The sequence below is a fragment of the Sinocyclocheilus anshuiensis genome, unplaced genomic scaffold (genome assembly GCF_001515605.1).
Source record: "Sinocyclocheilus anshuiensis isolate Anshui unplaced genomic scaffold, SAMN03320099.WGS_v1.1 scaffold555, whole genome shotgun sequence".
NCBI classification, from domain to species: domain Eukaryota; kingdom Metazoa; phylum Chordata; class Actinopteri; order Cypriniformes; family Cyprinidae; genus Sinocyclocheilus; species Sinocyclocheilus anshuiensis.
The window spans coordinates 440,223-453,158 of record NW_015552571.1 but is presented as its reverse complement, the minus strand read 5'-3'; the positions used below and the strand labels follow the sequence as shown (position 1 = coordinate 453,158).

Here is a 12,936-nt window from a genome sequence, read left to right as displayed (position 1 = left end):
TATATATATAAATAATACAGATCATATATTTAGATATGACATCTAAACATCAAATCAAAAATATATTCTGATATAACATATTCTGATATAACATCTACATTTAAAATCATACCTATTATATATTCTGATATCAGATCTACATATAAAAACAGGGTACATACTCTATCACATCAACATATGAAACATACAGTTTAAATATTTTGATAACTCATCTACTTTTAAAATCATACAGATTATACATTTGATCACATCTACAGACAGTGCTTCAATTTAAGAACATTTTAGAGTTTAACTACTATAGAAAACTTGTATTTAACCGTTTGTTCAGTTTTGATCTAATAAATCTAGTAACTAATGGTAGACAAAATATTTAGGCAGAGGAACAGTGAAGTTGCTGACCTGGTTAGCCTACTAATTAACATCTAACAGATTTAAGAGAGAGAATATCAAAATAGCAGAATGCATCAATCATCTGACTTCCATATCATGGCTTTAAAAACACTAACATATGCTCTATTCATATGCAAGTTTAAAGACTAGAAACGACTGACGAATAAGCAGTTACACATCAACAATCTTCTGAAATCTATCTGGACAGCTGTGTTAGCCTGATGCTTAGCATTCACAAGGAGTGGCTGAAGAACACCGTGATCTTTTAAGAAAACATATTTTACTGTCAATATTTTATTGCGATCCCCTCTAATGTTTATATATTCCTACAGAAACTTACACGTTATTTGTTATTGATATAATCTTCGCTTAGCAACTGACTGTTGGCTTGCTAACGTCAACAGCGTGTAGCAACACTGAATGTACACAACTGTCTTACCTCTTCGATTTCATTAATCACTTTACAGACACGGAGACTATGGACGTGGACTCTGCTCAGAACTGCGGCCTGGTCCTCATACATGTACAATAATCGTTTGTGGGGATAATTTAAACGGTTTGGTGAAGCTTGATAATGAGCCCATTTTTTGTTCCTCTACTAAAATGTAGGTACATCCGGGACGTTGAGCAAGCGTGGAGCAACATCCGGGGAATGTAGGAAACGCTTCGTCTTTACAGAAATAACAATAAACTCTCGTGATGTGTAAATAAGCTTCTTTTTTTTTTTGCGGTTACGAATAAATGTACAAGAAAAAAGTGAATCAGAATAGGTCTTTGTATAGAATATAAATATTTATTTTTTGAATGATATAAAACACAACACTGCATTGCCCCTTTACCTTATGAAAAAAATCACCATGGTAACCAGTTTCATCCAAAATACAATTAGCTTACTAGTCATTGTTACTAATGTAAAAGCTTAATAAAAATGGCTTCATTTTAAACCCTGAAAGAAGCTTTTATAATCTTGATGATTTTGTTTAATTTCTTTCTCTCCACTTGTGGCTGATTTGAAGGCAGTAAAATCAAAATGGATTTTTTTTTTTTTTTTACAGAAAATTCACTTTTAGCAGATATACTTAAAACTTATGGTCTATTCTGGTGAAACAGTCACCTGCAGCTGACTAACAAGTAGCAAATCACATGTTTGGTTACAACAAATGCTTTTTAGTTACAAAAACCTACAGAAAACGTTCTTTGAACATTATTTGGACCCAAAAAAAAAAAGAATTAAACCGGAACCATATGCTAACATTAGGGGAATGTTCGGTGTTTGCTGGGTGTTGGCTATTCAAAAAAGATGAACTCTTAGATATTTCCCATACTTTCTGTTGTAATACACAATGCATTAGCACAGGAAATAAATCTGCACTTGTCAAGCAATTTAATGGTGTTTGTGGTGTAAACTGGTAATAGGCTATTATGTGCCATATTAGTTAGAAATGTGAAAAGGACAGTCAGAAACATCAGAACACCTTTACTAAACATTCAATGTACATTTTGACAGCATTTCTGCTGAAAAAAGCAGGTGTAAGCTGGTATAGGTTTTAGCTGGTATATATGGTCTTCCTGCATAACCAAGCTGGTCTCCTGGCCTGAACCCAAAACCATTTTAAAACCAGCCAACAGACCAGCTTGACAAGGCTAGGAGACCTAACAAGACCTGCAGGCACACTGAAGAAAGTGAGGAACCACTGATCTATATACTATTACAGATCAGTGTGAAGAACCCTTTTCAATTACATCAAACAGGAATCTTAACTGGTTTAACGAGTGTGTGAGAAATATCCTTAATCAAACATAATATATTATTATTGTGATAATCTGTAGTTGTTGGTATTCAGTAGGTTAACTCGATGGCACAAGGTAGCTAAATAATTGTGTAGATTCCACACATTCCTTGTTTTTGGGCTTCCCTGGAATCTGTTAAAACAAAGGAATCAACAGCATGTCAGAATAGCCTAAAAAAAAGTGTACAGAACACAGAATGTCTATACTGTTAAATTATACCTGATTCATGAACTCACCTGATTGCACATAGCTTTACCGGAGCGGACAAATGTGGCAAAGTGCTCACAATTGTGTGTGAAGATTTTGTAAGTAAACTCTTTGTCCAGTAAAGCATCTCGTCGTTTTCTAATTTCATCCACAGGTGAAGGCTCGAGAGCGTGCTGGTTATTGCTCACTGAAACACGAGCTCCTTTTGGCACATTAACTTCAGACAGGAGCTGACGCCGAATCTTAGTTTCTCCAAGCAAAAGATCACCACAAACAGGGAAGATAGCCTGCAGACAATTTCGAAACGTACCCATCACCTGAGTTTCATCTGGAAAAAGCAAATTTGGTATGAGACAGTTTGCAAGACATATACATATATATGTATGTATATATATAATTTAAAATAATTTTACACTTGTGAAAAGGCATTTAATAAATAAAAGATCAGATGTTAACATTTTGTGGCAACATGCCCTTATATTGGGGTAAGTTCTCACAATGTAATCTGACTTGTATAGTAGTCTATATTATTGTGTTGTATAAGTATAGCATGATTACATCGTTATAGAAATAGTATTAATACTAAGGTGAAAGTTCTCCTGCTTACCGGCAACCGCAAAGTGAATGACGTATCCATCTCCGTCGTACACGCCCCAGTGTGCGTAGCCAATGGGGTACGAGAACTCGATCAAATCTCCGAATTGCGCGGTGGATACAACCTGCTCAACCTGTGCATAACAGTTTCAGTCTGTCAAGATTACACCCGTTTACAGCTGTTACAGGGTTTAGAACAAGTTTGACAACATATGACGGCTGCATTCTTTAAGGACATTACTTATAACCGATTTATAATCACTTTTCTAACAAAGTAATGCTTCTCAGTTGATAGCGAATCCTATAGGCCTGTTATAAAACACTATTCTAATAAACTAGTAATAAAATAGAACACATTCTATGATATTTCTAATAGAACCTCGTTCGAATGTGCAGTCTTAACTTGAAAAATCCAACCGTTTAACGTGCCATGAAATAATACAGATTGTTTATAGGCTAGTATTGAAATATTAATTTCTGTCATCTGCTGCATCTAGTTAATTCTGTAAATATTTGTAAACGTACCTGTTCTTTGTAGTCCATCTCTCGTGTTGTTTAGTCGTTAAGGGCAGAAACTATACGCAAACGGATTTAAATGACTCTGCCAAGCCTTGTAGGCGTGGTCATGCAACCAGCAGAAGGACTTGTTTGTGAAGACATTCTCCTTTGTGTTTTAGGTACTCCACCTTCACATCTCCTGCCACCGCTGGAAGGTTATTGTTAATTCCACTGAATGCATTTGGGATCTTGACTTTAAAGTTAGAAATAAATAGCCTGTCACCTTTAATGTTGGCATGATAAACATCCACAACACAATCCACTTTATTACAGTATTACCATGATGAATGAGTGACAATCAGCCGTCCAGAATGACAAACTGTGAATTTATCTCAATATTTAAAGATGCAACCCATGAAAACTAAACAAATGAAGCTGTTGATAGACATCTCAAGGAATCATCAATGCTGTATGTCAACTAAATTAAAGTATATATTTATTAATGTCAGCAGGGAATTACACACATCAATATTCAGTTTTCAATAAACTGGTTGGACTTTGACTTCCGTTAAATGGAGTCCATGTTTCTTCTGAATTATGCCTCCATGAAAATGTTTATTCGTCTTCTTCACTCAAATATCTCGATTTACACAAATTATGGGCGTTTTCCTCTTGTTCTCCTGGATTGGTTTTGTGCATTTTGTTTTTATTTCTTGTGGTTGCCAAACTGTACAGCCATTTGGTCACTGACACAGCGGAACGTGGCGGGCTGCACCTCCCAATACCTGATTGGGTTGTCAAAGAGGCTGATGCCATTGTAGAACACCCTCTTCACTCCGAAACCCGTAGGGCAGAAGTCATCCACTCCAACATTAGTGATGTTGTTTGAATGGAGGTAGACAACCTGTAATGAAAGTGTGGTTTAGTTTATTTAGTATAAATGAACTAGAATTAGTAGAATCATGTAGGCCTACACAAGCACACCTGCAGATACTTCAGATGAGGCAGTCCACTGGGCACACCGGACAGACGGTTGTTGTCAAGGTGCAGCTCTCTCAGGTTGGTGAGGTAAGATAAAGCACCGTGCTCAATGTGGCGAATCTGGTTACTGCCGAGTCCCAACCTAAACACAGAGACAGAGGGGTTTTAGCCACTAGAGGACACCCAAAGCAAACTTTATATCATACGTCCATGTAAGAAGTTCAACTGAAGGGAAATGTTTAATTTAATATCACTTTAGAAACAAATACAGTCTGTTTACATATATTAATCACACCAAAAAAGTAGGAATGTGTAAGGTTTACCTCTGCAGCTGGGTGTACTGGCTGAGATCCACAAACTCAATGGCCTGAATCTGATTACTGTCCAAATGAAGCTCATTGAGACTACTGGGAAGGTCTGATAAGAATGAGACACATTCCATATGGAACAGAATGAGTTGCATTGTGTTTAGAAAAGAATGGGACACATTCCATGTAGAAAAGAATGTTGTATTCTGTAACACAAGTACACCCCTATTCTGTGTTACTAATTAAAATATGAAAAAAATGCCAAAGAGATTGGCAGTAAATTAAGTCAATTAAATTTATATTCAATTTTGACCATCATTCATATTACCTTTGGGAATTCCGGTGAGTTTGGCTTCAGAAATGCGCAAGTAGTTCAGTTTAAGGCCCATAAATGCTCCAGGTTCGAAACCACTGTTCTGAAGTGGATTACGACCCATTTCTGCAATATCAACCAGTGTTTGAGGCACAAATCAAGTCTTTAGTTTTATTTATATAGCAAATTTTATCAGTGAATATTGTCAGAAAGCAACGTTACAGGACTATAACCTCAGCGAGTAACTATAGACCTTAGTCAGGTTAGTGCCATATTTAATTTTTGACAGGAATGAAAATGAGGCTGTGAGGGATAGAAGTACATATTGTGTTCAATGGATTGTACTACTGTTCAGCTGACAAAATGTCTTTTTGAAGAAAAAGAAAAAAGAAAAAAAAACTTTCGGTAGACAAAAACTCCACAAAACAGTTTTGAAGGTTGTGAGTTGTGAAAATAACGTGATACAGTGTATGACATTGTAATAACTCTATCCCTCATCCGTGATGAATTCAATTTGGCATCTTACCTGACAAAGGTCTGTTAGACATCATGAATCAAACACACAGTCTTACCAATGACATGCATGTTGTGGAGGCCTGAGAAGCTAAATGCCGGCACCTTCTTGATGTGATTGTCATGGATACGCAGCTCCACAAGGGATGGAGGCAGGTTTTTGGGGATGGAAGTCAAAAGGTTGTGGGAGATGTATAATTTCTGCAAACGCTTCAAAGGAAGGAATGCCTTGGGATGAACTTTGGAGATCTGGTTATATCTTAACACCAGGGCCTGAAATAGGACAAGGACTATGAGGGAATGCTGTACAAACTTTTCTTAACATAAAGGACAATATTGCATTTCTAAATTCATTTACAAAAAGAGAGCAAATGCGATTGTGATACAAATTATGAAATAATGATATGTTAGGTCTCACATAGAGGTTGGTCATTCCTTTAAAGTCTCCCTCCCTGATCTCTGTGATCCTGTTGCTCTGCAGGTCCAACAGCAGTGTGTCTTTAGGAATATCATATGGCACGTAACTTAAACCTGTTGGGGAAACAAACAAGAACAGATACATTGGTATAAATGAGATATGAAAAAAATCAATATTGTGGATCAAATGTTGTTCAGGCTTCATTGTTGCTGCGGTAATTCATCATTTCCAGGGTAATGGAAACTCAACATTAAATGAAAACGACTCAATTTACTTTATTAATGCATTTTATGGTCTTGTATTTTAAGATTTATTGGTGCATTAAAAAAAAAAAAGTTTGTAAATTTTTTATTAAAATATTGTAACTTGTTTTGGCTCTGAAATGACTTCCCTTTTCAGCTGACATCACCAAACCCTCTTATTTTTCTGCCTCACCCCTCCAGCACTTGTCTACCTTCATGTATGCAAAGGCCACATTGGAAAAAATGGATAAGTCCTGCCCTAATTATTTTCTTGTTAAAACTTTACTTGTCATATTATGAAATTAAAATGGTACATACAGGTACATGCTAATTTTAAAAGCTATAAATGGTGACCAGATATTACAGCAATACAATAAAAAAATAGCAAGAAACAATTCGATTTTGATTTGAGTTTAAATTGTTTTAAGATTTCAGCCTTCGTTAAGAAACAAAATAGTCCTATTTTAGTAGGCTAATATTAAAACAAAAATCCACTAAGGTCATTAATCAAGTATCGTCAGTCATCGTCATGTGACTGTAAAAGAAAGCACACTCTTATTTCCAATTTGCTAAAACAGCACACAGCCTAAGATTAAACAGTTAAAAGACTGATACAGCGTTGCCATAAATGGGCAATGGCAAATATGAGGAAATATCCCTCCGCTGCCTGCCAGAACTGGCCAATCAAAATCAAGTATTCCAGAGAGCCTTAAAGGGGTCATATGATGCTTTTTTAAAGATCATTTTTCAGTGAGCTGCTGCCAGCACAGCTCTCTGTTTTTGAGTTGCAGGAGAGGTCACATCTATCACTTCTGTTCTCTTTCTACTGTTCCATTGTAACCTAATAATGTTCCCAACTCTAAATTCAGATCATTTAGAGTTTACGTTAGAGTCAGCAAGAATAATAAATAACACTGCAAATAGTGTGCCTTATCTTGTTATCTTTGTGTGACCAGTAGCCTACTTATTTTTAGTATACAGTAGTTTCAGAAATAAAACTCATTTTGGACCCCAGCCTCTGTGTGATTAGAGAGAATTTAAAGGACTAAATGGAAGTGAAATGGAGCAGGTCTCTCAGGATCAGCTGGTGTGTGTGAGTCTGTGTGTGTGAGTTCTTGCAAACTGTGACTGCAGGTAACAGTGATGTCTTCTGCAGTAAAGAATAAGGCTGCATCACAAACTTTTTTAGCCCTGAGCTCTGGTCTGAGTGCTCCTAAATAACCCTCAATTTTCCTCTTAGACATATAATCTGGAGGGCATGATAGACTTGTTCAGACACCTAATGAGGAGCCTGCAGATGGCTTTAACTCCCCCAGATTGTCTAGTCACAGTATTTTAACTTTATTCCACAAAATGTCTAAATGTCATTGCATTTGATAAATTATACAGTTTGTCCGAATCTGACTGACTGAACAGCATTGCAAAAGTGCTGAGATACAGTGCAACATTTGACCATTCATAATGCCGAATCTGCCATTTTTGTCCGACAAACAAACCAGACAGGAGAGTAGATTAACGTCGGTGGATTTGAACTTGAAAAATGGTGTGAATTGACGTCTTTCCGTGTTAGAAACAAAATACTTTCTAATGTTTATTCATGTTTATTTCATGCTATAACTAGTATAGTAAGAAATGATCGGTTCACGTGCCACTTCAACTAAAGCCCGAGACACACTGCATGATTTTAGCAATCCTATAAGATCACTGCAAACCACACTGTGCGACATGGATCTAATAAACTTGGGTACGACATGCATGTAGACTGTACGATGATGATGCCTATTGACTCGTACACTACTCGTTTCTATAGAAGAATAAAACGTCATCAGCATGCGCTAGCAGCAAAAAAAAAAAAAAAAAAAAAAAAAAAGCATTATGGTGCCTTTAGACAGCAGGAAGGCAGTTCATTTAAGAAACAGTTTCTTCAGGATTTACTCCAGAGTCTTTGAGTTCACTTGTAAACTTTTCATCGGGCTATAATTTCGGAAATGTTTGGTAATTCTCTGGGCTTCGGGACTCTGTGTGTTTGCTGTGCTCTGTTGTTGTGTGCTAGCATTCCCCTCTAAGCTTCCCATATAATTAAGATGGAGCCAGATGACCATGGCTCCACGTAGCACATTACAACGTGGAGAGAGAGAAAAAAAGAGGAGAATAGCTGTATTATATGAACTTCATAAAAGAGAGTTTGGAAAGAGGGCAGCTGTGCTTGGGTGGTACCTGGCATTCACAGAAATTGTCCATTTGCTTTTAAATCCATCATTCCTGGTGACCGACATCATAGTTTATGGCACGTTTGCTGTACCGAGTAGAATAACCAGAGTGTCTGTCTTAGGTGACCGACCACACACCGCATGTGTTGTCTGATGTGGATGGGCCAGATTAGTGGTGTGTCTGAATTGGTATCCGTTCTCAAGCTAAATTTGATCCTGATCTCATTCAGGCCTTTGATGTGGATGTTAAAACCTGACATTTCTCTTTAGCTTTCAGACAACATTTCCTGCTCACTTTCCCTACTTTCAGTCAGAACTTTGATTTACATTTGATTTCGTTTGATATATATAACTCATAACTCATATTCAAATCATTGTCATTTCATACCACACTCATTCATACCACATTTTCAAAATGAAATATGATAGGCAGGTCTTTGATCTTTCCTTAATGTCACAGGCTAGTAATTTTGGGATAAGATGGGTGATATAAACGGGATATCCTTTAACTCAAACCATGCTAATCACAAACCAGTGTAACTTCACTCTTTACACTAGTCGTAACCAAATGGTGAGTTGCAGCCCAAAAATGGGTCACAAGTTTGTTAGGATAATGAAAAACTGTATTAAATAAAAATAAAATTCTATAAAATAAAAATAAAATAAATTGCTATACTATATTTAGTACACCAAAAAAAAACAAAAAAACTTTCAAGCAGCCCATAGTATTTTTAGTTTTCATATTCATCCTGTGCATGCTATATTAATATTTGTTTTTTTTTATATATATGTTTTTTTTTTAGGGCTATGCAGTTCATGGTATTTTTCAAAGTTTAGTTTTAAGGACATTTTTTACATTTGTGCAGTAAACAATTTTGGCACTGTGTTGTCCAATATAAAATTTGGGTCTAGAAGCCAAACCTCTTAGACTAAACAGTCATTATCTTGTCTGTCTATACCAAGACACCATTGCAAACACATATCATCTTAAGCCCACCTAAATCCGAGCACTGTACGACTCTGAGGTCGCACCGACAGCCAAATGGACATGTGGGATGTTCCGGTTGGTATGGATCCACAGCTGACCCCTCTTCCTGGTCCTTCATCATCAGCATCAGCTCTTTCACATCAATGTCCTTGCCAAAGTCCCAGAATCCTTTCTGCTCAAAAGGAAGGGCGGAAGAGTCTAGTGGCAGGTGGGCAGTGCAGAGAAACAGAAAAGCCACATAGACCGACAACATGGCTGCTACGTTTTTAATCTGCGAAAAAGAGAAACAGAGGAAGTAAGCTTTCAAAATATGGCAGTACAATTGTTTTCCACACTTTTATAAAAACCACAAATGCTACTTTGCATCCAAAAGCTGATTCTGGTCAAATCCATCATTCTGTGGTCTCATTAAGCTTTGAATATGCAACCGCCTCGCTGACAGTCACAATAAACCAATCTGCTCTCCACATCGACAATAGGGAAAATATCTCATTGTTACTAAAACCTGAGACAGGGAAAGAATTGTTTGGGTCAGATGCATCAAAGTGTGCAAATGTGTATTTTCGTAACCTGTCTTCATGCTATATTTACAGTCGTTTTTTTTCTCCCAGAATAGGTGTATTTGAGTGTATTTTTGTGTCCTTTGTCTAGGTGAATTACAGCTGAAACTACACTGATGCTACGTCAGTAGGAGATGAAAACTATATCTAGCTATTATTGTCCTTTTGGTGCATTTGATCATATGTCTCCACAGAAGAAACATGTGACAGATGTACATAATTAATGTAAATAAATTATAGATGTGACTTGACTCACTAATAACTAATAGCAGTTCCATCCTAGAGGAAAATGTAATTGCTCTTTCATAACTCAGGGGACTTTGTTTCATTTAAGTATCAACAGTCTCAGATGTTTAGTCTAAAATTCCTTAGAAGATAAAAAAATGGAAATACATGAGGAAATTGTTGACATACAGTAAGAGTATAAAGCTATAAAATATGTGTGGATTACATAGCTCAGATAATTTAGTGAGGAATATCAGAGTTCAAACTGAAACTGATTTTCAGACTTCGGCATTTTGGCAAATTTGAGTACAGTTTGTTAAATTCGGAATTTTAGTAAGGAGAGACATGAAAAATGTTAGTGTATTTTTGAAATGCAAGCAAATCTCCATTTGTTCTCCTTTTAATCTCACTATTGTGTATGAGAAACATTTGAGATATTCATGTGTAATTTTTCTTCTTCTATTAAAACTCCAGTGTTACTAAAATGAAAAACTATTGAAATCTTTTCAGTAATTGAAATTAATCTGAAATAACATAAAACATAAATATATAAAAATGAAATAACTAAATTAAATTAAATAAGATTAAGCTGACGTACTAAAATTACAAAAACTAAAGCTGAAATAAAAAATATCAATTAAAAATAATAAAATTGACAAATGCACTTAACAAAATTACTAAAACTAAAATGAAAACTGAAAATATAGTAATAAAAGCCAATTCAATATATGAATAAATACTACAATCGCACAAATGCTACTAAAATACATTAAATAGATTATACTAAAAATACTAAAATAGATCATTCATATGCAGACCCACTGATCCACATTTATTAGATTCTGTGACCATCCAGATCTGCAGTAACTAGTTCTTTTTTTGTGCCATGTGTTGTGCGTGTGGTTTTAAACGGCCTCTGAGCTCTTTCTCTCTCTTTAAATTCACTCCCACACCCTTTACCACAGAATGGCAGAAGAACCACATTACTGGTAAGTTTAACAGATTGTTTTTGGAGAGCCATCCTGATTCATGCACCAAAATAAGGCACCGAATGTACCAAAATCATATCCTCTTAAAATATGACAATAGTGTTATGTACTGTTATGTAACTGACAGACCTCATTTAAAAGCACACAAAATGATGACATGCACAGCCTGATTTTACTACTGCCAGAACAATTCTACTAATAGTATAATAAGAGTACTATTGAATGAAATGGTTTTTCAAATTATTAAAAGTCTTTGCCTCAGTCTAAAATAGTTTGCACCCACTTATCTACTTATGAGCTTGATGCAGATGAGTCTTTTTTTTTTCTTTGAAAAAATAAGGTTAAGATGTCTAGATTTTCCTTTAAAGATGTATAATATCCAAATGATGCCAAATGGTCAAGCAAAGCTGAATTACATCTTATATTAAAGAGATGAGATGGGCTAATTAAAGACTACATTACTGAATGTTGTCAAGATTACAGAGGTGACGTGAATGACTGAGTGACGCGCAAAACTAGAACAACATGTCTAAAGGATTTTAAAACTAATTTAAGTGATAGTTTTTTTTTATGAGCTCAAATAAGCTTTGTAAGCTTTTCAAAGAACTGAACTGGTCACAATGGAAACAGATGAATTAAGTTACCATGGAAACTCATCAGGTGCACAAAACTGGGGAACAGGTCAGAAAGATAAATAAGAGCATTAAAGCATCTTACCTGATGTGTGAGATGCATTTGCAGATTATTTCTTCTTTTTAAGGTTTCTGATGGCAAACTGATTTATAGTTTGATCATTGTTTTGGATGACTGTCTGTAAGGTCCTTGGCTGCCAGCGGTCACACAGCACTGAACAGTACCTGCAATTCAAAACACAGGACAGCTTGCAAAAACAAGGGGGGAAAATGTGTATTTGAGACATTCCCACTTAAGTTGTCTTTCCCTCCCACTGTTTTACTCTTTCTTTTTGGGTGAAGAGAGAGAGAGAGCGTCTTTTTTGTTTGTAAGCTAAATGTATTTGTAGCATTTTAAATGGATTTTAGTTTTTAGTGTTTATTTAATTTTTTAATAGAATTGTAATATCTGGCATTTACTGGTTATTGGTCGTAACATGAAAATAAATATTGTGCATCCCTATAATATGATACGTTTCATTTAAAGGCAGCACTGTTGTTTACTATATATGTCACTTCAGTTCAGCTTTGACCTCTTCACGGGAGAGTGACGGATGAGTGTGGTGATTTATTTAGAGCAGTTGATGGACACGATAAAAGCTCTTTAACATACTTTGATCCTTTCCCCCGTTCCGTTTCTCTCCCAAACATACAGAGAGAGAGAGAGAGAGAGAGAGAGAGAGAGAGAGAGAGCGAGAGTTAGACAGTGTGAGTGTGTGGGCCGGTAATTCCACCAAAATACTATAGTTAACACAGATATTGTTATACTTTTTAAGACTTTTAAGTTTAAAATCTCCCTTTATTGAACATTCAGGATACATATTATTAATGGAACATAAAGTATCCATCCATATCCACACTTTTATGTATTTGCATGTTTTTTGTGAAATGGCACAGACAGACAGACAGACAGACAGATAGATAGATAGATAGATAGATAGATAAAAAACTATAAAACAGACAGAGAGAATGGCAGAATGGCAGAATGACAGACAGACAGACAGACAGACAGACAGATAGATAGATAGATAGATAGAT

General features: G+C 35.8%; 3 protein-coding genes across 5 annotated transcripts in view; all 3 read right to left on the bottom strand.

The window, feature by feature from the left end:
- The window catches only part of LOC107665071 (death effector domain-containing protein-like), an 11,610-nt gene extending 10,588 nt beyond the window's left edge, over nt 1-1,022 (bottom strand). For all 3 annotated transcript variants that reach the window (XM_016455824.1, XM_016455823.1, XM_016455825.1), the window contains exon 1: nt 830-1,022. The gene's annotated coding sequence lies outside the window, so the exon portion shown is untranslated. The remainder of the gene's footprint in view (nt 1-829) is intronic.
- A 568-nt stretch (nt 1,023-1,590) lies between these two features.
- Nucleotides 1,591-3,558, bottom strand: LOC107665061 (HRAS-like suppressor 2). The gene is made up of 4 exons (XM_016455806.1): nt 3,508-3,558; nt 2,996-3,116; nt 2,418-2,716; nt 1,591-2,313 (listed from the first exon to the last, which is right to left on the bottom strand). Exons 1-4 carry the CDS (start codon nt 3,523-3,525, stop codon nt 2,239-2,241), a joined length of 513 nt encoding a protein of 170 aa, XP_016311292.1. The 5' UTR covers nt 3,526-3,558; the 3' UTR covers nt 1,591-2,238.
- A 266-nt stretch (nt 3,559-3,824) lies between these two features.
- Nucleotides 3,825-12,103, bottom strand: LOC107665058 (biglycan-like). The gene is made up of 8 exons (XM_016455803.1): nt 11,945-12,103; nt 9,463-9,724; nt 6,014-6,126; nt 5,655-5,868; nt 5,098-5,208; nt 4,785-4,878; nt 4,465-4,603; nt 3,825-4,384 (listed from the first exon to the last, which is right to left on the bottom strand). Exons 1-8 carry the CDS (start codon nt 11,960-11,962, stop codon nt 4,187-4,189), a joined length of 1,149 nt encoding a protein of 382 aa, XP_016311289.1. The 5' UTR covers nt 11,963-12,103; the 3' UTR covers nt 3,825-4,186.
- Nucleotides 12,104-12,936: the final 833 nt, after the last annotated feature.

What these genes read in the sequence shown, in the direction of transcription:
- LOC107665061 (XM_016455806.1), bottom strand. An exon ending in CATTCACTTTGCGGTTGCCG is followed by an intron (nt 2,717 to 2,995) that starts GTAAGCAGGAGA and finishes TGCTTTTTCCAG; the next exon opens with ATGAAACTCAGGTGATGGGT. An exon ending in GTAAAGCTATGTGCAATCAG is followed by an intron (nt 2,314 to 2,417) that starts GTGAGTTCATGA and finishes TTGTTTTAACAG; the next exon opens with ATTCCAGGGAAGCCCAAAAA.
- LOC107665058 (XM_016455803.1), bottom strand. An exon ending in AAGGAATGACCAACCTCTAT is followed by an intron (nt 5,869 to 6,013) that starts GTGAGACCTAAC and finishes GTCCTATTTCAG; the next exon opens with GCCCTGGTGTTAAGATATAA. An exon ending in CCACAACATGCATGTCATTG is followed by an intron (nt 5,209 to 5,654) that starts GTAAGACTGTGT and finishes TTGATATTGCAG; the next exon opens with AAATGGGTCGTAATCCACTT.